Consider the following 27,634-nt stretch of genomic DNA (forward strand, 5'->3'; position numbering starts at 1 on the left):
CCGAGAGAGAGGGCCAGCCTTGGTTGTGGGGGGGGGGGTCATCCTTTTTGCTACTGGGTGGCAGGAACCTGTACAGGGATGCATTGTTAGCAGGCAAAGGGGTGAGGAATTGGCCCAATAGTGATAGAAAGTGTATGGAGATGGAAACAAACACCAGGCCTTTTTTTGCCGACTGGCACCATAATGGGTATTTTCTAAGGGGTCCCCTCTCTTCTATGTAGGTTACTGCTTGGTGCCAATAAGCTAAATACAACATCCATTTACGTCATACCCACTAAGAGGCCTGGAGTCAGCTTCACTCATTTAGCGGGCAGGTTTCTGCTGCTCTGGCAGCTTTGTACCCCTGGTTGCTCTTTTTTATATTTAGTCATAAACACAAGTATCAAGTTCAATAAGTTTAAAGAGGTGTCTTGTTTATTCTTGACCTACAATACCCCTTTTCACACAAGTCTTTGGCAGCGTTACCAGGTTCGCCCTACTTTACTCTCACCTTGCCAAGTTCTTTTTTGTTTATCCTTTTTGTTTTATTTCCGGGAGCTGTATATTTTCCCACATGATGGATACTCAAAAGCTACCTTCTGGATACTGTTTATAAGACACACACAAAGACATAGGTGCGGAACATTAAAACAATACAAAAAAATTCTCTATTAAGGCAACGCCCAGAACAATCGGCAAACAATGACGTAAAAATAAGCTCTTTCAACACTTAGGCTGGGTTGATACATCAAGATTTTGGCTGCAAATCAGCGGACGGCCCAATAATTTATCATCTGAGCCGGTCATTGACATGCAGAGATGTTTTTCAAGGATAGGAAAGCTGTTCACATGATAGAAAATAAATTCCGGTTCCTGTTCACGTCACCATTTTCAAGCTACAGCCCATGATACATAGCGATCATCACACCAGATAACCATTTCCAAATGTCCAATCTCAGCAAAAAACCCCATGGTGAATCCCACCCCAGGCATACCAAGCAACCGCTATGAATCCCATGGTAATGGGTAGTTCACGCTTAGGTCGGCCTCCTGCCCCCTCATAGCTTCTACCCCTCCACAGGCAGCATTTACATAGCAGACACGGGGCCCCATTGGAAAGATAAAACTAGGCCTCCCATTATGGTGCCCAGTTTTGCCACTCAAGACAAAAGGGCATCGTGCGTGTTTCCCGCCTTGCGCCAATGCCCCACCTTCTTTTCTGCCAAAAATAGATGGGGAGTGGAGTCCCAACCAATAGCAAAGGGGATGGGACCAACCTGGTCTGGGCAACCTCTCTCCAAAGGCCCCATAGCAGCCGCATGGGATGCCCGTATTATACGTATACCCTTGGTCCCAACAAGAGCTGGGCCATCACAGTAATGTGAGATGGTGCAGTAGTGTAAAGCATCAGGATGGGGCCTTAATTTGACCTTTGCTTTGTGGCCCTCAGATGAAGTATTATTTATGTTGCATCTGAAACCAAATCAGTTGAATATGTTGACATATTCCATTCCTAATACTCCTCAGAGCTGAGAGTTTGCTACAGTTGTATCTAATCTTCTATAAGCCAAATAAATCAGCAACACAAATCTCTATTTTGTCCTGATAGTTTGCTACAATGTATCAGTGCAAGTAAAATGTATCCGTCAGGAGTTCAGGCTAAGGCCTCATGCCCACTTCAGTTATTTTCTTCAGTGTGCTATCCGTTTTTTTAGCGGACAGCAAACTGACACATTCATTTCTATGGGGCCATGCACACCTCAATTGTTTTAACGGAACCGTGTAGCCGTTCCGAAAAAAATAGGACAGGTCCTACTCCTGCCCGTTTTTGGAGGAAAGTCTCGGCCTATTCATTCATTTGGCCCTGGGAAACAACGGACTGCACACTGAAGCCATCCGGGTGTGGTCCAAGTTTCACGGATCCGTCATTAGTGGCCGTACGACGGCCAACGGAAGTGTGCATGAGACCTAAAGGATTTCCTAGACTAAATACATTGCAGCACAAACCCTCAGCTACAAGGATTAGGGATATAATGTTTCCATTCAACGACAGCAATCAGAGGTCTTGAAATTGGTAAGAACTGAAATGTCAAAATACATGAGAAAGTCGCAGAACTTTTCTTTATTGGCAGTCGCATAGAAATGAATGGAGCGGCGGCCGAGCATGCGCGGTACCGATTCATTCTTATGGGACTCCCAGGACGGCAAGGTAAGCCCATTCTCGTGATTGGTGGGGGTGCCAGCGGTTGGTCCCCCACGATCAGATATTTATCATCATAAATAATGATTATGGGAAAATCCCTTTAATTACTGACATAAAAGCGGAAAACCCCTTTAAAGATAATTTTAACTCTTCACCCTCCTCTATGCATTTAACACAGGCAGGGCCCTAAGGGTTCGCAAGAAATATTAGTTCTGTGACGGCTCATAGACTTCAAGTGCTTACGTCTTGTATCCCTGCCTGGAGCACGCTACTCTCCAAGTCCTCTCCACAGCTGCGGAGGGGATATAGTAAAGCTACTGTATGGTATTATGAAACCGAGGCCTCTGAGATCGTTCCAAGCTGCATACAAGCGAGTTATTCTTTGGACTGTTTTCTTTGGCGGTGCACAAGCTGCACAAAATGAATCAAGCAGTATTAACTTTCAGTAGGGAAGCGTTGCGGTCAGGGGGAGCTGTTTGTGGCTAGATTGTGCAGATAGGTGCACAAGGTTACGGAGAGCCGCCTGTGGCACGGGGGCTTAAGGAGAAACACGCTGGACCTATGGCGGCTGCTGAACCTCAGACCGCTGGTTGATTTGTTAAGGTTGTGACACAGAAATCCAGCGTAAAACAACAGGAAAACTGGTGCTGTGCTTAAAAGTCCCTGAAACCACAGGCATCTTTACACTGGAAAACAAGGCCAAGCCCATGTTATAACGGCTGCTGTGCATTATAATGCTGCGTATATAGTACACGACTAGATTTAATTCCAGGCCTTGTGAATATAGAGGAGGCCACGGAAATTTAAGCTGTAAAGAGCGGCTACAAAGAGTGTCTCTCGCTCCGGAGGACTCAGCACATTCATCCATTGAATGGACGGTCCATTCATTTGATGAAAACGGTGTAATGCTTCATTTCACCTGTGGTAGCACTGCAGGGAAATTGAACCCTTGCTGCTGGCACACAGATTACAGGTGATCGCTGGGTCGATCACCACTGATTAAGATCAAGGGTCTCTAACAAATGGACCTCTAGATGTTATGAAATGACAACTCCCAGCATGCCCTGGCAGTAGTAGTAGTTTCACAGCAGCTGGAGAGGCACAGGTTGTAGATCCCTGATCGCGGTCTGACTTGACTGATGTATTCTATTGACGGGCGGATCACAAATCGATCTCAAAATCAGCCGATTTGTTCATCACTACTTGTTACCTGATACCACTAGGTCTTGGCCTCATGACGGGCACATCCTGGTGACCAGGGAAGATTTATAAAACACAGTATCATGTATCATGCCAAAATTGTGTATTATCTGTAACTGACGTCAATGATAAGTACTTCTAAATGTTGGAAGATCAGGTAACAGGTTTTAATTAAAGGGACAGGATCATTACATCATGGTGTGCCAATACTGCCAACTAAACAGCCACCAAATGTGACAAACAGAAATCTGGAAAAGAGCATGCCACTTATGCCCTTCCCCTCTTTAAAGGGGTGTGATGGTTTCAGCAAATAAAGCTTACTCATTCTATAAAGAAAAGTTCAAAATCTCTGCTTGCTGTCATACACTAGGAACCTTCATTGTATACTTCCAGTGGATGAAATCTGTCCCCATCATGTGATGGACACAGGTGCATGGCTCGTTACAGTACCTATGTGTCCATCACATGACCAGGACAGATTTTCATCCACTGCAAGCTAACCAGAGGCGTGGCTAGGGGGAGGGGCATGTGACCCAGGTGCAGGGTGCCAGGGGGAGTGCCACTAAGCCACACTTTCTTGTGCAGGGTATTTATATATAGGCCTGGGTAAGCGAACTGGATCTTTTTTCCTGGTGAAGTAAAGCCTATGAGTAAACAATGAAGGATCCTATTGAATGACAGGAAGCAGAGATCTTGATGAATTTATACAGAAGTCGATATTTTTATTATACAAACAATAACCTTTATTTGCTGAAACTATAAGCCAATCTTCGTCTCAAGGGGTCCAAGGAAAAAAGAGGCCAACCCACAAGGGAGGGGGCAATAAAAATAAGAGAGGGCAGGCAACACCTGACCTGTACTGACCAATTAGGTGCCTACCTACCATTTTCAAAAATGTTAACCCCTTCTAGCCTGTCCCTGCAGTCAGCAAGTGCCCCACTTTAACAATGGGGCCCCTGACACCCTTACTGTCAAGACTCCTAGTCTAAGGGGCGGGGCTTAAGTTATCAGGCCGAATGATTGACACTTATGGATCGGCATTTAATTGGTGCCCTAATCTAAAAAAAAAAAAATCTTAAACCTCTACCCCATTCCTATCCTTCATGTATACTAATTTAGAAAGTTTTCTTGGAAAAATCTTAGGATCCGCATCAGCCTTTACCGTAAAAACACTTGTTCATATTTTTTCACGTATATCTATCCCCAGATGGCGCTTATAGGAAAGAACATTCCAGCGCACTATTAAAGAGGATTAAAAGATACTGTATCTGATGACTGTTGAGTAGTCCGCCAACCATTTGGAAAGCAGCACCAAGTCAGAAGTACACCCGGCGCTTGACTCATCGCTCTCAAAGTTGTAGTAAAAAGCACTGCTGAGTATAACAATCTTACACGCTGCAAGTTTGGGCAACAGCATTGAAGAAAAAAGATAAAAAAGAGCGGATCAGAACGGTTACGTTCCCTCAGCCAGTTATTACCAGAGATTAGAGGTTATTGCGGTGGCCATAGTATGACATTAACATTCCACGGATCTGCTCTCTTGGTCGCTTTTCTGCTCCTAAGTTGTAGTTTCGCTAGAAAGAATCTCGTATTATAAGCGTGTAAGTATAATTATACCGCGCCGGGTAAAACATATTCTGGCTGCTCTTCAAAAAAAGGCTTAGAATATAAAAGAAAGTTGTTGTAGGACTAAAAGTCCCAGCAATGAGCAGTGAAACGTGTAGGGTAAAGAACACTTCCCCTTTAAATTAAAGGAAAAACCAAAAGGATAAATACAGATGTAGCAGAGTTACTACAATGTGCAAACCTTTGAAGGATTCAATGGCAAAGTCGGCTCTACTACATCTGTCCTCTAGTTCAGGGTCCGTCTTAGGTTGCTTGGTGCCCTGTGACATATTTTCTAGTGATGCCCCCCTATGGTGAATCATATAGTGCAGGGTTCAGCAACCATCGGCACTCCAGCTGTTGTGAAACTACAACTCCCAGCATGCACCGACAGCCAAAGACATTATTATTCCAGCCAAAGGCTGTCGGGGCATGCTGGGAATTGTAGTTTTACAATTGCTGGAGTGCCAAAGGTTGCTGACGGCACAAATAAAACAATGATAGTCTACAAATAACCGATGCAGCTGCTTTTCTATAGGTTCAGGCACCAAATGTGGGATTGGGGGTGCTACCTTTGGGTGAATCATTGGTCAGTTGCGCCCCCTTCAGTAGTGACAAGGGACACTCAGGTCTACTTTACCACTTGAATACTTTTTGATGTTCTGGCAGATAGAGGGTCCCAAGCGGGATATGCCCCCCCTATTACATTCATATAGTCTTATAGGGTATATGGAGAGGGATTTAGCAGAAGGCCGGATTAGTTATGTCCCGCTGGCAGCGCAGGGGTTAATCGGTAATAAGCCCGCTGAGGATTAGGGAGCTGTTGTTGTCCTCGCTGCTCTTTTTCCTCATACATGATGACTTATACTTTATTAAGTGCCCAGTAATTGCTGAGGGGTGAACTGAAGGAACAAGGAGCCACCCACAGAGACATCGGCTTTCTCCGGTTACCTGGGTGAGTCACTGTCATCAGGTGATTCGGCAGCTCATCCGGTCTGTGAGTTTGATTTTTACCTCTGTCTTTACTCAGGGTTCCTGCCACCAAATCTTCCCACCGTCAGTCCTCTTACATGGGACAGTCCGTCAGAGCAAACTTAAAGGGGTATTCAATCTTTTATGCTTAATCACTGACTAATGAAATGTTCTGCAACTTTCTAATATACAAAGGGGGTAATTTATGAACATTTTTACACCAGTTTAGAAAAGTCGCAAAAGGGACAAAAAGTCACAATTTGAACCGCCACCCTCAACTTTTGTGGAAACGGGCGTGGCCTCAGGGAAAGGGGGCGTGGTCACAGAGGCCTGAAAAACATAGTATAATTTATGCCACAAAACTGGCGTAAATTATAGTGGAAAACTATTCCAGCTCTATTACCACCCGAGCCGAAACAGGCGACACGTTTATTAACAGGCTTTTGCCTCGCAGTTTACTTGAACTTTTTTTTACTATTAAGGGTATGTGCACACACACTAATTATGTCCGTAATTGACGGACGTATTTCGGCCGCAAGTCCTGGACCGAACACACTGCAGGGAGCCGGGCTCCTAGCATCATACTTATGTACGATGCTAGAAGTCCCTGCCTCGCTGCAGGACAACTGTCCCGTACTGAAAACATGATTACAGTACGTGACAGTTGTCCTGCAGCGAGGCAGGGACTCCTAGCATCGTACATAAGTATGATGCTAGGAGCCCGGCTCCCTGCAGTGTGTTCGGTCCGGTACTTGCGGCCGAAATACGTCCGTCAATTACGGACGTAATTAGTGTGTGTGCACATACCCTAAGACTGACGTATGAAACGCCTGTCTGAATAAATTCCCCCTTTTGTGTTTCAATTCCCAAACAATTTAAAGATATCTGCTTGCTTTCAATGAGTTAAAACATTCATTGTTTCCATTCAGGGGCTGTAAAATGTATAGTCTATGGTTCTATTCACAACTGAGGGTTTGCTATAATTGTATCTAGTCTAGACAATTCTGTGAGCTAGACACATCAGCAGCACAAATCTAATAGTATGTTACGTGTATCAGAGCAGGTAAAATGTAGCAGTCCAAAGTCCAGACTGTTTAGCTCACAGAGGATTGTCTGTAGCAATCCCTCAGCTGTGAGATGTACAGGTTTCCAGCCTCTGGATATAAACACACATTTTCCATTCACTGACAGCAAGCAAACCATCTTGGAAATGGTTGGGAATTGAAACACAATGGGGGAAATGTAACAATGATTCTATGCCAGTTTTCTGATATAGAAATGTCGTAAACGTCCCAAGAGTCGAAAAAATTGCCACTTTTTGGCCGTTTTCATCACTATTTTACATTTGAAGACGACCTGCTCTCCTTACATGTCTAAATACTAAAATTCCCCACAAAGTAACAATTCTGGAGAATCTTTTTTCAGAACTATGTAAAGTGTCATTCCTCTGTTATTCCTCCTGGAAATGTGTGAATAAATTGAGAACGGGGCTTTACTACTCCCATTGTCAATAGGGTATGTCCCTATACAGAATCACACTGTCCAATGAATGCTAACAATGTCAGAATTAGTAGGGACCAACCATTGATGAGAAGAATTGTAACGACCAATTGTCATATCATTCACAAATTTCCAGGAAGAATAACAGAGGAATGGCACTTTGAAGAATTCTCAGAAAAGATGCTCCAGTGACATGATATTTGGCAACTGTTATTTAAAGGAATTGTTTTAATAAGACACTTTTTCATATGGCCCAGTAGGGCATATGAACATCATCCGGGATGGTTCCGCCACTTGGCACCCCCCTCATTTAGCCCCAGAGGAATATCGCCAACAAGGCAGGATGGGCATGTAATACTAAATTTCCCCTGCAGAGGCCGCACCAGATGAGATGGTATCTTTACAATATACTGTTGGACTGGGGCAAGAAACTTGAAGGACTCATAAGTCCTTCTATAGTAATAACTCAGATATGTGAAATCGATCCCCTATTTCTGTGATTTTCATGCAGCTCCGAGCCCCCGGACCACCTGCCCCAATATAATTAGCTGCACTTTGATTAACGGAGGTTTAAAGAACTTTGTGGCGTTTGGCCAAACCAGTGTTTAATAAAACCAGGCAGGATAGAGTTTACGGAAGTCCTATAATAGTCCATAAGCTTTAGTGGGGTCTGGGGAATTACAAGATTAATGCAGCAGTCCCAGTAAAATAAGCTGTAACTGCAGCCGCACTAAATCTTACACTACAGTATATTACCAGTGCGCCACCCGGGGAGGCCGCAGTATAATGTGCACCTATGCTCCATCCCATAAAGATATAATCTATTCAGCTGATTTTAGTTATATCTATTTCAGGGAAAGCTGGGTGACAACCCATAATGGACCTACAATGGCCGCTATCTTGTTCGATGTGTAGATTATGTTAAATATTGTGAACAACAGTGGCTAGTAAAGCTTGTTCCTAGTAGCCTGGGTGAACACGGCCTCTCTCCGCTCCTCTCATCGGTGATTGACAGGCTGCTGTGTACCTGCATGTATATACAGCAGCCATCAATCACTAGGGGCAGGAGGAGGCGGAGGGGATCACTCCTCTCGGGAATACACCAGACTCATTACTATAAATCCTAAACACCACAAATTTTATTTAATTTTTTTACATTTAATACAATACAATAGGAGAATGGACCATCCACATATTATGCTGCATTTACACAGTGTGATGACAGATCCGCTCTAAGCTTAAAGGGGTTGTCTGGTTTAGAAACCCCTTTTCAAATACCCTATTAAAAGTTACCAGAGGTGAGACCCCATTCAGGAACCTCATCTATTAGCCAGCATTAAAAGGGGCTACAAAGAGTATGTCTCTCTCTGGAGGATCTGGCACATCCATGTGTTATATGGACTTTATACACATTTCAATAAGAACTGTGTAATGCCTTATTTTTCCTGCGGGGGCACTGCAGGGGAATTAAGCACTTGCTGCCAGGTTACAAGTGATATCAGTCCCAGCACAGCAAGATCACCTGTGATGAGGGTCCCCTGTAACAAAAAGGGATTGTAAAAAGTTGACAACCACTTTACTATATATCTGAGCCTGGAAGACCCGCCTAATGCCCAAGTCTACATTCCCCATCGCACATTGTCTTATCTTTATTTACTTTTATATTATGGGGAGAATTCATTTCTAAATATAGAGGTAGACAATTATTGTCGAGGCTGTGGAATAACAAGTCATCCATTGTTTTCTTCTGCTAAACCCTCTACAATCCTTTTACATATAGAAGAGATATATCTGGGTACTTGGCACGTGAAAAAGCGTTCCAGTGGAAAAAGTTGCCAGTGCCAGTCGGGAGCCGCGTAATCCAGAGTTATAAATTAGGCATGAAATAAGAGGTATAGCTAAAACACAATCTGCTGATCTGTGTATAGAAATAAAATATAGGCCCACAAAAGCAGGTTGGGGGATTTTAATGGACTTTTTTGGGACTAAAACTTTGATGACCTATCACTGTTTGATTGGTGGAGATCCAATCATCAGAACGAAGAAACTGCGGTACTGTAACCCCTTCATTCTGCTGACTCCGACCCCGAAAGAATAATCATTTTTGACCTATGCTAAGTAAAACCCCTTTAGTGACCTGTTCACACTGAGTTTTTTGTCGCTGATTTTGACATGGGTACTGCGTCAGAATCAGCGCCAAAAAACTGCCAAAATTGCCCTCCATAGTTTTGAAAGGGAGGCAGAGGCAGGTTTTTTTCCCCAGGCAGCTTTTAGCCTTTTGCAGGAAAAAAATGTCCTTTCTTGCTCGTTTCGAAGCGTTTTTCGCTGCATTAGCTTCAATGGCCACAGTGAGGAAAAACTTAGTGTGAACAGGGCCTAAGGAGAAATAGCTCTTATTCTCAAGCAAGGCAAAAATTAGCTTGGCTGAATAATTGGGACAGAGTTTATCAGGAGGGAGAGCGGCCAGACACATTTACTATAATTTACGCCAGAAACTGATCTACACCAGTTCCCGGCTGGCATAGATTTCATTCAGTGGTGCACAGACAAGATGGCACAAATTTAGGCGCGTGCCTCTTAATAAATTTGTCACATCTTCCACTAGTTTGATTTTTTTTTAAATGGCGCAGTCTTAATAAATCCCCCCCAATCTGTCTAATTTCGGCACTATTACCTCTTAGTTTACATTTTTTTTTTTATCCTGGAGCTCCCTGATTTCCTGCACAAGTTTATGATAATTCCATGTGCCTGAGTAGGAGGAGCCTAAAACAAGTCTGTGCGTATGGAGAGGCAGTAAACTGTACAGCAGATAGGAGGACCTTCAGTACGTAAAACTACATTGGTCATCCAACCAAGAAGACAAGTGATTGCTGAACAACCTGAATGATTCAAATCTGCAGGATACACTAAGGAGGGAGGTGTAGGAAGAGAAACAAAGCTTACGCTACCTGCTAATTGACTTAAAGAAACACTCCGGACAAAACGGATATAGCAAGCCTACTAACAGGAGGCATGACACAGGGTTTTAAAGGACACCAACAAGAAAATCCCTGTGTCATGCCCCACCCCAGAGACCCTGCACCAGGCATAACAGTCTATCCATTTGTCCAGAGTGCCCCTTTAATATTGATGCAGCCAACAAAATGCTTGGTCCCGTCATATGTTAGTAACACATTTAAAAAAAACAGAGTGGAATAATTGATATTAAATTATCTTACGTCTTGGTTCCCGAGGGCCGTCCACAGTGATTTTGATGGCTCGGTGGTAAGTAGCCACTTGAGGAGGGTTGGTGAAGACTGTGATGGTAAGCGTGAAGCTTTTCCCTTCAAATAAAAAGACAATAAACCAATAAGACACATGACACAAAGGATTTACAAAACTCTACCAAATATCTTACAGTCATCATTTTTATTATATTTTGCTTGGTTTACTGGTGGACAGGGGCAGACAGAGTGATCCGGGCCCCCGGGCCATTAAAGGGCACGGACCCTTAGCATCCACTATAGTGATGATATACAGGATATGCATTTAAGGATCACCTATCACTTTAATGGCTTATTCGTCCGGACGTAAATATTGTCCGTGTGGCGGCCGTTTCTTTAACGGCAGGGTCCTTTGACGTTGCCTGAATCGTCAGTATGCCCCCCAAATATCCACACATAACTTATGCTACAGTAACAGCTACTCAATTTTTTTTTCCAGCGGTGACAACCACTCTTTGTTTCAGGAAAATAAGTAGTCACAGCTCCGCCCCTTTTACAACATCATAAGTTATATGTTCTTAGGGAGAGATTACTGCATACCGTGTGTACATTAAATTTAATCATAAAACAGTATACAGTAAGCGCCCTCTAGTGGTGGATGCTAGCAGTAAGAGTTTTTATTTTTAACTCTGTGGCTCTGCAGGGGATTTGGAGCTCTGTATCAGAAAAACTGAGCTTCGATCCCTATAAAGATACAGTATGAGACTAGTCAACACAGAAATCTGTACCTAAAAATGATGCGGAAGGTTGCAATGATGTTTTGTACTTAGTTTATACACATACGTCTGTTTAATATGTAATTGAACTTTGGCCGTTTGTAGACGACATAGACACACCTACACCAGTAATTCCAGATTCATTATGCATTGGCATATACATTATATTAGTGAGCAGATGGGGTGAAATGTAGTGCAAACAGAGCTGTAATGTCTAACCAAGGCTATGTAGCTGTCACTAGACAGGGACTCATCCCCACTGCTATCATTTGTGTTTCACCCAAAAATTTAGAGACCACATAGTCAAAGAGTCGGATTAAAAACTAAAAGGGCGCATATACTTTTGCAACCATTGCTCCAAGGCATCTAAAACAAAAAAATCTAGTTTTCATTAGAAAAAAATCTATAATTTTTTGTATACAGCTCCAATGCAGACCAATGTGTCTCCACGGTTATTGACTACAAACAAACCCTCAGGGTATGTTCACACGCACTAATTACGGACGTAATTCGGGCGTTTTTGCCCCGAATTACGTCCAAAAAATGCGCCTCGATAGCGTTAACAAACATCTGCCCATTGAAAGCAATGGGCAGACGTTTGTCTGTTCACACGAGGCGTAATTTACGCGCCGCTGTCAAATGACGGCGCGTAAATAGACACCCGCGTCAAAGAAGTGACCTGTCACTTCTTTGGGGCGTAATTGGAGCCGTTATTCATTGACTCCAATGAAAAGCAGCGCCAATTACGTCCGTAATGGACGCGGCGTTCAAGCGCCTGCACATGCCGTTACGGCTGAAATTACGGGGATGTTTCCTCCTGAAAACATCCCCGTAATTTCAGCCGTTACGGACGCTGCCGTGTGAACATACCCTCAGTCTGTAGCAAGAAGAGTGGACTGAGGGAGTGAAGTAACACAAGAATGCAGGATCAGACTACACATACACAGTTTGCTTGTAGTCTGTAACCATGGAGACACATAGGTCTGCATAAGAGCTGTGTACACAAAAGGTAATTTAATCAAGATTGTTTGCAAAATTATATCTGTTTCTGGGAAAGCTGGTGACAACCAAAGTAGCCACAATTACAATTGTCAAGACGGTGGATTTGGCATTCATGAGCCAAAGCTGGATGAGATCCCCTGTGGGAGCAGCGCATCCTGGGGGTCTATGGAGTGAAATGGAAAGACGCGCTGTTCTATATGGGCAGTGTCGGAGGCCTGAGATGCCCCGAGATATCTGGTTGTGGCATACTCGGGTAACACGATCTCTTGCAGAATATGCTGGGTGGAGGTGAGAGAAATGTTGAGGAAAAAATGTAACACGGTCTAGCGCCCCTCCTCTGTGGCAACGTGCCAATGCAAAGGCATCATTAGATAAACCTTATGTCGAAAATGCGCCATCTCTGTGTGAATCTTAAATATTTACATTTTATCCGTGTTTGTAGAATGGGGTGTAAGGACTTAAGCTCCAAACTGCTCCAATTTCCCATGAAGAGCTACAGTTCTGGGGAAGTGATAATAAAGAACCTTCAGATAAAAGGTATCAGACAAATAACCGGTATGAGAATTAATATTAAGGGGTCATCGCACATTTTTGAGATCCCCGCTCCTGCAAAATCAGCAAAAAAACTGTGGCTGGCTGCTCATTTCTCCTGCAGTGGCCCCTACAGGGGAAATGTAGTATTACATGGAGGCCATTCGGGTTACCGCCCATTCTATGATGTCCATATGCCGCATATTCTTTTGACCACTTAAATACATGTACTCAAAGGCTTGCCTTATTCTTAAAGGGGCCTCAGAAAAAGAAAAGCTGGAATCTGATTGGTTGCTATGGGAAGCAGCTCCGTTTTTCCTTTGGACCAGTTTTGGTAAATCTCCCCTATAGGTGTTACCTTGTTTTATGCAACTGAAGATTAGTCATTGTATATTGAAAAGAAACCTGAAACTTTCCAAAATTATTTATGCTATAATTACTGACTGACTATTTCAAAATCTCTATTTGCTGTCAGGAAATGGAAACATTCGTGTTTACATTTAGAGGCTGTAAATCGCACAGACCTAAAACTTGCCACAGCTAAGAGTTTGTTAAAATTGTATCCAGTCCAAGAAATCGTCTGTGAGCTAAACACAATGGCTGCGAAAATCTCTCTCCTGTCCTGATAATTTGCTACAATGTATCAGCGCAGGAAAAATACATCCGCAAGAATTCCAAACGGTTTCATATAAGAATTATCTAGATTGGATACAACTGGAGATGTCAGAGATATTAGGTCTGTATGTGTTTTCAGTCTCTGGATGTAAACATCAATGGTTTCATTCACTGACAGCAAGCAGAGATCTTGAAAATGGTGCCGAATTAAAGCTCAAAGTGTAAAAAGTTGTAACATTTTTTTAAAATTACACAGTGGTTAAAGAGGTATTTACCAACTTGTAATGTTATGGCATATTACTGGGATATGTAACATTATATTCGGTGGGGGTTCGACCTCTGGGGCCCCCAATGATCCAGAGCATGAAGGGACAGAGATTAACCCTGTACATGCAAAATGACACAAGAACTGGAGGTGTCACACCTGTCTGACCTTTGGGAAACAAGTTCATGGTGGATGAGTTCTATTCTGAAAGTGTGAAGGTGCTTATGGTGTCACCCCTGCGTATAAGTTACAAATATTTTCATTGTCATCAGTGTTAAAAAAAGAAAGAAAAGATTTATAACAGGCCGGGCTATTTTTATCCATAAACAATAAATGGGTGTGGAGGCGGCCGGAGCTGCATTCTGCTGAATATTTCTATTTAAAGGAGCCCTGCAGGCAAAATGGATACAACGGGGAAGATTTACTATTGGTGCTGTGACAAAATTCTGTCCTCAGTTCTAACTTCTTTTTGGCGCAAATAATTTTTGACAGATTTTGTCAATGAAATGCGCCAAAAAGTACAGATGTTTGCAATGTGTCCAGCAAGGGGCGTGACTTAGTGGAAAAGGGGCGAAGTCTAAGATTAGCCAAATTGAAACAAAATTTGGGTGCAAAATAAGTGGGATAAAATAAGCCGATAAAGAGGTGGTATAAAGTTTAGACAGAAGTGTCTACAGGTATGCCAAATTGTACCGCCACGCGGCCCATATTTGGTGTTTTTTTTATTCCCTGTGACATGCGCCGCCCCCTCAGGAGTTTTGCCTGGAGTGTTCCTTAAGGGCATGCCCAGACGTGGCGGACTCAATAGAAAGTCTATGAGCCTGTACTCCGATACATCGACTTTCCGGAAAAAGCTGAACAGACAAGAAGTGGCTCAGCGCTCACAGGAGCGATTCTGCTGCTTTGTTTTAGGGATTGGTGGGGGTCTCAGTGCTCGGACCCCCACCGATCAAACCTTCTAACATGTCACTATGACATGTCAGAAGTTTGTTGAACGTTTAGTTACCCTTTAAGGTCTAGTATTCCTAATTCATGACTAGGGCTACATGGCAACACTAAAAGGAATTGTCTGGTTCAGAAAACCCATTTTTAAATACACTATTAGTGCTTTCTGAGTTCCTTTAGGGGGTTCCCTCATTTGTGACCTCCATGAATTACTCAGAGTGGAGAGCAGCTACAAAGAGCGTCTTTCACTCTGGAGGACCCGACATGTCCACACATTACCCAATTGGTTTCAATGGGCATTATGTAATGCTTGATTTCCCCTGTGGTGGCGCTGAACACATATTGCCTTGTTCCCCCAGAGATTACAGCCGATCACTGCAGTTCTCAGCAGAGGGACAACCTGTGATCATCTTATTTTTGGTAGATCCTTTAATCCTATGAGCCATATCCCCAACGATTTGACCACTTGCCATTTACTTGGGTTGCACTGTACGCAACTGCTGACTGAGGTTGAAGCAAGCTGCAACTCTCCATAGCAAAGGGTGAATGTAATAACGAGACTGTCCTCCTGAGTCTGCTGTGATGCCCATGAATGTGTCTGGTGATCTTATCTCAGATTGGTCCACAGCTTCTTCCCTATATTACCTGGGCCGATGATTGGGCGAACGAATGCTTATATGAATGATCGCTCCCGATCATTGGCTCATGTAAACATGGCAATGTTTATCCGACAAACAAGCAAACAAGCTCATTTGTCATCTAATCACATCTTTTATGTGGCCATATAAATGGTTGTTTTTCGGTGGCACATTTGTGCTGCCAACAATATGCAAACTGTATGAGGACGAACGATCGTATTTAGGGTCAGACATCCCCAAACTCCTGATCATTGCTCCATACAAATGGAGCAAATGATCGCCGATCAACATGCTGTTATTGTAGATCGGCGCTCATTATCGGGCAGAAAATCTGCTCGTGTAAAACCACCCTTAGGGCATTGCCAGACGTGGCGTGTTTCTTCCACCACTGTCCGCATCAATGCCGCACATAATCTGCGTTGCAGATTCTGTTGCGGCTTTGTCTAAAATGGGCATTAATTTGATGCGGACTAGCCGTTGCGTATTCAGGTGAAGAGTGCTACCCTTCTCTCTATCAGTGCAGGATAAAGAGAAGGGGCAGCACTTTCCCTAGTAAAATTAATTCATACTTACCCGGCCGTTGTCTTGGTGACGCGTCCCTCTTTCAACATCCAGCCCGACCTCCCTAGATGACGCGGCAGTCCATGTGACCGCTGCAGCCTGTGATTGGCCTGTGATTGGCTGCAGCCTGTGATTGGCCTGTGATTGGCTGCAGCCTGTGATTGGCCTGTGATTGGCTGCAGCCGTCACATGGACTGAAACGTCACCCCGGGAGGCCGGACTGGAGGAAGAAGCAGGGAGTTCTCGGTAAGAAGGAACTTCTATTTTTTTTAACACGTTGATCTATATTGTGATCGGAAGTCACTGTCCAGGGTGCTGAAACAGTTACTGCCGATCGTTTAGCTCTTTCAGCACCCTGGACAGTGACTATATCCTGACGTCGCCAAGCAACGCTTCCGTAATTACGGGTGCACACACGTAGTCACCCGTAATTACGGGAGCCCCATTGACTTCTATGGGCCTGCCCATGGCGTAATAACGGCCTGTGATTACGGGCGTTTTTATGTAGTGTGCATGGGGCCTCAGTCTGGCTGTAGACCTAGAAATACATAGGTCCAGCCAGAATGAAGAAAGATCATGTTCGACAAAACCAATACGCTCCGCAACACACATAACATCTGCGGATTTCATTGCACAATTTTGAATCTCCTTTGAAGTCAATGGAGAAATTCCGTAATAAGTCCGCAACAAGTCCGCTACACGTCCGCAACAGCCAGTGTATGCTGCGGACACCAAATTCTGCACCGCATCCTATGGTCCGCAGCGGAGATTTCCGCAACGTATGAACGAACCTAACTGAAAAGGTGTGAAAACCAATGGAGAAAATGTCCGCTGCGAATTTCCGCAGCGGACTGGCCGCAGCGGAATTCCAGAGCAATTCCGCCACGTCTGGCCATGCCCTTAAGGTATGTTCACACGCTTAACCAAAAACGTCTGAAAATACGAAGCTGATTTCAAGGGAAAACAGCTCCTGATTTTCAGACGTTTTTTTTAAGCCACTCACGATTTTCGCTGCGTTTTTTACAGCCGTTTTTTGGAGCTGTTTTCTATAGAGTCAATGAAAAACGGCTCCAAAAACGTCCCACGAAGTGACCTGCACTTCTTTTTCGCGGCCGTTTTTTTTCACGGCCGTTTTTTTTTTACACGGCCGTTTTTCAAAACAGTCACGTAAAAAAATGGCCCGTCGGAACAGAACGCCGTTTTTCCATTGCAATCAATGGGCAGATGTTCAGAGGCGTTCTGCTCGCGATTTTTCGACCGTTTTTCAGCCGTTCATGGGCCGAAAAACGGCTGAAAATAATCCGTGTGAACATACCCTGAATGTCCAAAGCTCCCACTTGTTGGGCCTGGTCACACCACAGTTCTCCGAAAGATAGGAAATGAGAAGGATGACAAACAAGTGTTGAATGGCAACCATGAACCAGCAGTATCCCCTCTTCTTTTTGTATTCCCCTTTGGGTGCCATTGTGTTCACAAATAATATGCTGATAGGACCAACACAACAACTAGTCTATGAGCTGCTACTAAATAACGCGCCATCCTGCGACTTTGTCATAACTCAACAAGAGTCCTTATAGTTTTAATATTGTTTTAGTCCAACCTACGCTATATTTATACTCTACATGATACATGATACATGTAACCCCTTATGTGACAGGCCCAGAGTTGTCGTAGGTTGAAATGGCACCCCATTCTCCCCACCTTTGGGGGTCTCAGCGGTAAGACAACAGCCAATCAGACATTTATGGCATATTCTACAGATATGCCATACAGTTTGCTCATCAGAAGATCCCTTTAAGCATGATATTATGTACAACAGTCAGACAATGTTTTTTTTAAGGTCACACTTTCCCCTTTCAGCTAGAAAGCCCGTGCCGTTATACCCGTCATCTCATAGCCCTGAAGCGCTAGGCAGACACTTTCTTACCTTCTGAAAGACAGCTATAAAGGAACGTGCGTCTGCATTGCTGTTCTCATTTTTGTATTACAATCCAAGTCTTATAAGAGAAATCAGCCCTCGGCAATGACGCCAGGATAACAATCAAGAATTTTTTTAAAGTTGTTTCTGACCTTGATTTGTGTGTTTCACTTTAGACAAATAATTGAGGATCAGTGGTTCCCAATAAGTGTTTTTGCGCCACTCACATCCACCTTACGTCCCCTCCAGCAAATGGCAGCAAATTCTCATCTCCGAAAAGTGTCTTTCATGTCATAGGGACAATGACAAGTTTTAACTTCATAATGTAACAACTGTGTTCCAGAAAATACAATAATTACTTTCAAATGTGAATTAGGAGACACTCATTTGCCCCCTCCTCCTCCCTTTTCAGTGCTAGTGCATGTGAAACAATAAGTTCTGGGGCTTAGGCTGTTAAGTCTCTTGCTGAGAGGTCACCTGCTGCATCAGAAACCTTCTCCCCCAAAGTCCTGGCTTAGTACTCTGGAAAAGGCAGAGTGGCTTGTCAGCTCCTCCCTGGCACTTGGGCACATGGCCCACCAGGCTCCCCCCTAGCTACGCTCTTGCTCCACTCATCTTACTGCCGTGGAGACCGGGCAGGCTACCAGGCCACTCAGCTGGCCCCATGCCCATCATGGAGGGTGGGGACAAATCTCTGTTTTCTAAAGGCTGCAGTCACACGTGGCACAATTTTCGTAGTGGAAATTGACACTATGATCGGAGCAAAATTCGCAACATATATTTGTTTACATTTTTCGCATTGAATTTTTCCGCTGCGGGAATACGTTTCTGTATCTGTTCCGAATTTTGGCTGCAGATTTTCATCATGGACTTCAATGCTACATGAAACTCCGCACCAAAATCCGCAACACAAATCCGCATCAAATAAACCACAAAATTCGCAACAGTAATTCCGCTGAGGATTTTGCGGCGTAATTTTATGCCATGTTTGAATCCACCCTAGGACTGACATTTTTTTAGAGCTTGTAGAAAGTCTTGCAGACCAACATTTCATGGATAGGAATCTAAAACCTGGTAATTAGAGACTATTGGCAGTCGCCTGGCAACCGGCACAGCAGAAAGCAGGTGACAACGATGGAGCCCGTAGTCCTGTGTGAATGGAATTACAATGGCCGGTGGCAAGTATTGAAGATCGGTCGCCAGTACCTCCGCAATCGGGGCAGAAATGTCCACCAGAACCCAGCATTGGGTTTTTTGTTCCGGCAAAATGGGTGGAGGTCGGACTGGGAGACAATTTGTCTTGCTAATTATTTTTTTCTTTACGTTTGGAGCCCGCAAATTATTCCACACATCTCCGCTAACCAGCATGGTAAATATTGTATTAGGGTAAATCTATTTTGTTCCTTCTAACATTCACGCCTAAGTAGCGCCGGCAGAAATATTCCACTTTCTATATACTGCACGGTCAGGAAAAATCACTAGATGCGACCGCTGGAGAGATCTATTACTTGCAGCGCGGACTTTCACTTTAATACGCAGTGTGGCTAACCACGGAAAGATGTGGTTTTCATACTGAACACCAGAAAAAGCTGAAATATTACAATTAACCACGGAAATGTACTCAGAAGTCTACGACATACCGCAGAATATACAAGTAGTTTTACATGAAAAATATTTGACTTGAAATTGTATATTACGTTATTCACTGATTCACTGCCAAAGGCCTCTTGTTTCCATCTTTTTTAAAGGGGTTCTCCGCTTTGCACAATCCCTTTTTGTCAGAAGGATCCTAAGCTGATCACAGGGTGTACCGTTGCTGAGCCCACCCCCAGCCATCAGCTGTAATTTGTATTGAAACTTGACAGTAAGTGTTCAAATTCCCTGCAGCGCCGCCACAGGAGAAATGAAGCATTACACACTTCCTATTGAAATCAATGGGCTGTCTGTGCCCAGTCCTCCAGAGTGAAAGAGGCTTTTTATTCTCCATTCTGGTTAAAAAATAAGGGTCTTAAATGGAACTCCTCCCCGTTTATTGACTCAGAATTCCCTAATGGGGTGTTTAATAATGAATTTTCCAAACCAGACAACTTTAATGAAAAACTCCCAACTATCACCCATCCCTCCCTAAGGCATTCCATTAATATCAAGAAATACACGATTTACCACTGGGTTCTAGCCACCACCTTCCTCTGTCTGGCATCTCGGACCAGACATTTTGGCAATACGATTTAATATATACATATTTTTTCTCTCAAAACATCCTGAAGGGTATCTAGGAGATTTAAAGGGGTCCTCTGGTTGTGAGACTAATAACCACTATCTACTGGATACGTAATAACTGGTAGATTGGTGAGGGTCCGACCGCTGGAAGAATGAGGGTTCCCGTTTTTCTTGTTAGAAGGGAGCGGTGGTCAAGCGTTGGTCTCTTCCCTATTTTACACCAGACGATGATTGGGCAAACAAGCGCTCGTACGAACGCTAGCTCATGATCATTGGCCCGTGTAAAAATGGCAGCGATCAGTCGATGAACAAGTAAACATGCATGCTCGACCGCCACTCCATTCAAACCGGGTAAATGGAACCCCTTGTTCTGGAAATCGGTCGGACTCCTGCCAAACTAACAGTTGAGAGGTGAAAATTGGTTATAACGCTTCACAACCAGTATACCCCTTTAGGCCCTGTTCACACAGAGTTTTTTTGCCGAGTTTTTTGACGCGGAAACTCCTCAAAAACCGCCCGAAAATGCCTCCCATTGATTTCAATGGGAGTTGGACGAGTTTTTTTACCGCGAGTAAAAAAAACGCGTCGGTAAAAGCGTCATGACCCATCTTGAGGCGGTTTCCGCCTCCAGAGCCCCATTTCAATCAGTCAGAAAGAGGAAAAAAACGCCTCGACGAGTGTTTTGACGAGTTTTTGTCAAACCACTGTGCAAAAACCGTCTGGAGCTTTTTTTGCAGGAGGAATTTTCCTCCTGCAAAAAACTCTGTGTGAACACAGCCTTAATGGAAGCATGAGGTACAACTATCTGAAATATAACCCGCCCAATGTTAATGAATAGGCACTACTGCACGGAGAGCATAAGCTGACTGAGCTGTAATACCAGGCACAACCAAAGGACTAGAGTGGAGCTGTTTCAGGTTTCCAATTTTTTTTGCTAATGTCAGGGACTAATGGCAAAAAAAACAGAAACTAGCGGATGTACTGACTATATGACTTACTCTGGGCTTAAGTGTTAGGAAAATATAAAGAAGAAAATTCCGTCTTCCTGGCACTGAACATGTTAATCCGCGGTAGGGTGGTCTGGGATCAAGACAAGCAGGTTTTGCCAGTAGCCTGTTGAACGTGATATAAACGGTTGTAGATCTGGAAATCAGCCAATATCAGGGCACTACTCCCTCCCGGAGCAGCATACAAAGCACGCACCTCTAAATCTCTGCTCCTCATCAGCGCTGCGTCCCGGTATTAATATAACTGCAGGAAGGGGGGACTTTTCTTTTTTAAGTTGGTTCCAAAGTGAAGATTTAGCTGGAACATGCCAACAAAATCAGTCCTGTCCCCTCCGTCCCGGCAGAAACAGACTGCACGGCTTATGTTTATTTATTAAAATAATAATGCAAATCGACCCATGTTCTGCCAGCGAGAAATACTGCAGGAAAATCCCAAAATGACGTTCACGCCGCCTTATATAAAGGAAGCCACGGACGACCTGCGCTGATTCCGTTTATGGTGTTTATTCCAACTAAAGTAAAATGCCTTTAATCTGGAATTAATGGGACCTGGTAGGTGCCGGATTATCAGATTTTCTGGATTATCAGACATGGAAGTCAGAAAATGCGCTAAATTTATTAAAGTGGTGCACGCTGTGTGATAAATTTGGCGCATTTTGCTAGAAACTTTTCTTTATACCAACTCTTGGTTAGCCTAGTTTACGCCAATTTTTTGTGCCACAGACCATGTGGCAGATTTCCTATGACTGGTGTTTCACACGCCAATCTTCTTCTGCAGCCCGCAGGAGTTAGGTGCGACTAATTTATTAAATGTCGAACAGCCGTTAATAAATTTGTCACATCTTGCGCTGATCATGTGCAAGAAAGTGACATTTGCGCTTGCTACAAACTGGTGTAGATCTCCGCTATAATTTACGCCAATTTCTGGCGTAAATTATAGTAAATTTCTCAGGTCGCAGTGGCCCTGATGCTTACTATAAGCCCCACCCACTATTTTGAAAAGTAATGGGAGCGGTGTAAAAAAACGGCAAAAATTAGCAAATTATTACCCAAATATGGCGCCATAATTCTCACGCCAATAAACTGGCGTAAATTAGTTCTTAAATTCCTCCTTATGCGTGTATTTGTCAGCCACAAATTATCATGAACTACAAAAGTAATGGTCGCACTCGCTGAGAACATGCTGGGTCTTGTAGTCCAACAACAGCTGGTGAAACGCACGTTGCCAAATCCTCGACTAGAACTGCGAGCAACCGAGGAATGTGAATGTCACGGATACCACTTTAAATATATAGAAATGTATAGATTACATATGTCTCAGTTACTGCTAATCTAAATGTAATCTGACTGGGTAACAGGTGAATCGATTAACCTCTTATATCCTGGATAGATGGGCAAGAAGCAGCGCAAAAAATGCTAAAATGAAAAAAGTTGCAAAAACAGCATAAAATACGCACAAAAACAGACACAAAATCTGTAAAACTGGAGACTTTCTAGCGGAAAGGAATCGGCGGCCGTCTAATATGATCAGGCTCTGGGGAATAACTCCACCCCAGTCCATTACCAAGAAAAATAAGCTTGGAAGGAAATTAGAATAGACACAAATATACTGGAGTCCTAATGGAAGTATTAAGTACTCGGCTATTTCCTACTGGGAAGTCGTTGAACTTCCTATTGTCCAAATACCAGAAGATTTGACAGATTCCAAAGCTAAATAAATGCAAGTCAGGCCGGAGCACAGGAGACTGATATCTAGAAGAAAAACTACTACCAAGAGCTTTTACTGCGTGGAAATGGAACTGGACTGTACAAAAAATTGCCAATATTTTGTATTTTATTGCCTAATTCCATGTAATACCCAATGCCCCACCCCCAGCGTTCCTCGCAGTCAGCCCATAATATATAATCTTCTATGATCCGGCACATTTTCCCCCTTTTCTTGCATGTTTACTCCTTAGGGCATGGCCAGACGTAGCGGAATTGCTCTGGAATTCCGCTGCGGACACTCCGCAGCGAAAATCCGCGGCAGGCCCGTTTCAGCTTTGTGGTTGGGTTCGTTTGCACGTTGCGGACAATTCCGCTGCGGAGCATAGGCTGCGGTGCGGAATTTGGTGTCCGCAGCATACAATGGTTGTTGCGGAGGTGTGGCGGACTGTTTGCGGACTCATTGCGGAATTTCTCCATTGACTTCAATGGAGATTCTAAGTTCCGAAATGAAGTCCGCAGCTGTCATGCACATGTTATGTGTGCTGCGGAGCGTATTGTTTTTTAACTTGACATTTCTTCATTCTGGCTGGACCTATGTATTTCTAGGTCTACAGCCAGACTGAGGAAGTCAATGGGGCTCCCGTAATTACGGGTGACTACGTGTGTGCACCCATAATTACAGGAGCGTTGCTAGGCGACGTCAGTAAATAGTCACTGTCCAGGGTGCTGAAAGAGTTAAGCGATCGGCAGTAACTGTTTCTGCACCCTGGACAGTGACTACCGATCCCAATATACAGCAACCTGTAAAAAAAATAGAAGTTCATACCTACTGAGAACTCCCTGCTTCTTCCTCCAGTCCGGCTTCCCAGGATGACGTTTCAGTCTAAGTGACGGCTGCAGCCAATCACAGGCAAATCACAGGCTGCAGCCAATCACAGGCCAATCACAGGCTGCAGCCAATCACAGGCCAATCACAGGCTGCAGCGGTCACATGGACTGCCGCGTCATCCAGGGAGGTCGGGCTGGATGCCGAAACAGGGACGCGTCACCAAGACAACGGCCGGTAAGTATGAAATTCGTTTACTTTTACTAGGGAAAGTGCTGTCCCTTCTCTGTATCCTGCACTGATAGAGAGAAGGGAAGCACTTTCACCTCAATACGAAGCGGCTAGTCCGCATCAAATTACTGCACATTTTGGGCAGATCCGCAACAGAATCTGCAACGCATATTCTGTGCGGCATTGATGCGGACAGTTGCGGAAGAAAACCGCCACGTCTGGCCATGCCCTTATGCTTTCTATGTGGGCAGGACTTTACAGAAGGCGGTGTGGTATATAACAAATATATAATACATGAAGCGGACTGTACTTAATTAATGGTCACCCAGTCAGGAAGTGAAGTGGTTACTAGGAAACTTGAACTCCATGAAGAATTCTGTAAGAGAAAACTGCAAAAAAAACAGAAATTAACGTAAATTCTGCAAAATACTAATAACCTGGGTAATTCTGGTTGGAAATAAGCTGGGGAGCAGCACTCAATGTCAAGCAGCAGCTGCAAAAGTAAACAGGATTTTAGGGTGTATAAAAAGAGAGATAAAAACCTGTGATTCAAAATGTAATATTTCCCCTCTATGAATCCCTTGTTAGGCCACATCTTGAATATGGAATTCAGTTTTGGGCTCCAAATTGTAAAAAGAATATAGGAGAACTGGAGAGGGTTCAAATGTGAGCGACCAGATTATTAAATGGAATGGGAGGTGTCCCTTAGGGTAAGGCCACACGGAGTGGCCCTGACACGGTTGCGACGCTGCCAACAATTGCGCCGGCACCATGTTCGGCGCGGCTGTCAAACACCCTCTTAATGGCACGTTAATGCGGGTAAAACGTCCCTTTATTTGCAAAATCGCCATTAATTAATAAGCCCTTTATGGCCGCACAATTTTGCAGGTAAAGGGCCGTTTTACCTGGAATAACGCGCGCCCATTAAGAGGGAATTTGAAAGCCGCTGCGAACTTAGTGCCGGCAGTGTTGTTCGCCGCGTGGCGTCCGTGTCAGGGCCACCGTGTCGCCTTACCCTCACAATGAAAGGCTAGAGAAATTGGGCTTGTTCAGCTTGGAAAAAAGATATAGCCAATGCAGCTCAAGCTTCCCTTATGTGTTAGGTTATGGGAAACTCTGTCCTCAACAGGCCCATTTTTTTAACTAGGTTTCCTAAAAATGTTGAGCTAGAGGGCGCAGTTGCTCCGTCTACTCTAGATGGTTTACTGCCCAATAGGGGAGCTGTAAAATCCCTTGTCACATGTATATATCTCCTCCTCCCAACTAGCAGAGATGAGAGGGCTACTTCTTGCAGTCGTTCTTTGGGACGTTTACGGCCCGAAAAACAGCTGAAAACACTCCGTGTGAACATACACTTTAGGTTATGGCTGCTCCCTTCTTCTGGCACTCTTTAGTGGGAGTCATTGCTAAACACCCCATTTTCAAATATCCTACTGGAGAGCGGTGCAACTAATTACATTTTATGTCACTTTCGTTTTGTGTCACCATCATGTGGGGAAGTCATTTGTTATGCGCTCTGCTTCCTGTGTGCAGCAACAACTGATTTAACTATTTAGCTTCATGTTTGTATGCTATAAGTTTTTGTGGTCCGGGTCCCATGACAGTCCGGCGTAAATAAAAAATGCTGGTAAGTATTAGGTCCTGTTCACACAGTGTTTTTTTTGCAGGCAGAAAAATCTGCCTCAAAATTCCTTCAGGGTATGTTCACACGAGGGCGTCCGTTACGGCTGAAATTACGGGGATGTTTCAGCCTGAAAACATCCCCGTAATTTCAGCCGTACCGGCATGTGCAGGCGCTTGAACACCGCGTCAATTACGGACGTAATTGCCGCTGCTATTCATTGGAGTCAATGAATAACGGCTCCAATTACGCCCAAAGAAATGACAGGTCACTTCTTTGACGCGGGCGTCTATTTATGCGCCGTCATTTGACAGCGGCGCGTAAATTACGCCTCGTGTGAACAGACAAACGTCTGCCCATTGCTTTCAAAGGGCAGATGTTTGTCAGCGCTATTGAGGCGCTATTTTCGGACGTAATTCGGGGCAAAAACGCCCAATTTACGTCCGTAAATAGGCCGTGTGAACATACCCTTAGGAATTTTGACCAGCCTGCAATTTCTTGCCACGATTTTTGTGGAGTTTTTTGCCTGCGGCCATTGAGCGCCTCGGGAAAAGAAAATGCTGCGAAAAACACTTTCTCTGCCTCCCATTGATTTCAATGGGAGGTCAGAGGCGTAACTGCGGTAAGAAAGAGCGTGCCACTTTTTTTTACTGCAAGCGGCTAAAAGCCACTTCAATGGGGAGGTAAAACCCGCAACAAATATCAGATGTTGCGATTTTTGTGGTGGAAAATCTGCGATTCCTCCGCAAAAATCTCAACTCAGAAAAAAAGAATCTTATACTTACCCAGAGTTCCGTGCTTCTTCGCCCAGAACGGACCCCTGGGATGACGTTTCATCACATGCGTTTCGTCAAATGGGATGAAACGCGTCATCCCAGGAGGCCGGGCTGCAGGACGTCAGAGGGTAAGTATGCACGTTTTTTTTTTCTCATTTGCTTTCCGTAGCCGCCATTCCGGCCGAAAAACTGCACCCCAATTTGGTGCGGTTTTTCGGCCAGAATTCCCTGCGGCCGCCAGGGCAGACACACTATGTACCTTCCCGCGGGGTATCTGCCCTGTGTAATCTTACCCATATGAGTTTTTACATGGCTTCGTATACACGGATGCAGATTTTTAGTCTCTGATAACTTCTATTAGGGCATGGCCAGATGTGGCGGATTTCCTCCGCAACTGTCCGCATCAATGCCGCACAGAATCTGCGTTGCAGATTCTGCGGCGGATCTGCCCAAAATGTGCAGTAAATTGATGCGGACTAGCTGCTGCGGACTGCGGGAAAAGTGCTTCCCTTCTCCCTATCAGTGCAGGATAGAGAGAAGGGACAGCACTTTCCCTAGTGAAAGTAAACAAATTTCATACTTACCGGCCGTTGTCTTGGTGACGCGTCCCTCTTTCGGCATCCAGCCCGACCTCCCTGGATGACGCGGCAGTCCATGTGACCGCTGCAGCCTGTGATTGGCCTGTGATTGGCAGCAGCCATCACTTAGACTGAAATGTCATCCTGGGAAGCCGGACTGGAGACAGAAGCAGGGAGTTCTCGGTAAGTATGAACTTCTATTTTTTTGACAGGTTGCTGTATATTGGGATCGGTAGTCACTGTCCCGGGTGCAGAAACAGTTACTGCCGATCGCTTAACTCTTTCAGCACCCTGGACAGTGACTATTTACTGACGTCTCCTAGCAACGCTCCCGTAATTACGGGAGCCCCATTGACTTCCTCAGTCTGGCTGTAGACCTAGAAATACATAGGTCCAGCCAGAATGAAGAAATGTCATGTCCAAAAAGCAAAACGCATCCGCAGCACACATAACATGTGCATGACAGCTGCGGACTTCATTGCGGAAATTAGAATCTCCATTGAATTCTGCCATGAGTCCGCAACCAGTCCGCCACAACTCCGCAACATCCCTTGCATGCTGCGGACACCAAATTCCGCTCCGCAGCCTATGCTCCGCAGCGGAATTTTCCGCATCGTCTAAACGAACACTGCTAAATAAAAGTGGAAGTCAATGGAGAAACGGCTCCGCTGCGGATTAACGCTGCGGAGTGTCCGCTGCGGAATTCAAGAGGAATTCCGCCACGTGTGGCTTTGGCCTAAGAGAAGTTGGCTTCC

At 44.4% G+C, this 27,634-nt stretch overlaps 1 protein-coding gene across 1 annotated transcript in view; it reads right to left on the reverse strand.

The window, feature by feature from the left end:
- The window catches only part of RUNX1 (RUNX family transcription factor 1), a 96,686-nt gene that overhangs the window by 50,113 nt on the left and 18,939 nt on the right, over positions 1-27,634 (reverse strand). The window contains exon 3 of the mRNA XM_075854591.1: positions 10,678-10,782. Coding sequence (XP_075710706.1) covers positions 10,678-10,782 — 105 coding nt within the window. The remainder of the gene's footprint in view (positions 1-10,677; positions 10,783-27,634) is intronic.

The sequence above is a fragment of the Rhinoderma darwinii genome, chromosome 2 (assembly GCF_050947455.1).
Source record: "Rhinoderma darwinii isolate aRhiDar2 chromosome 2, aRhiDar2.hap1, whole genome shotgun sequence".
NCBI lineage: Eukaryota > Metazoa > Chordata > Amphibia > Anura > Rhinodermatidae > Rhinoderma > Rhinoderma darwinii.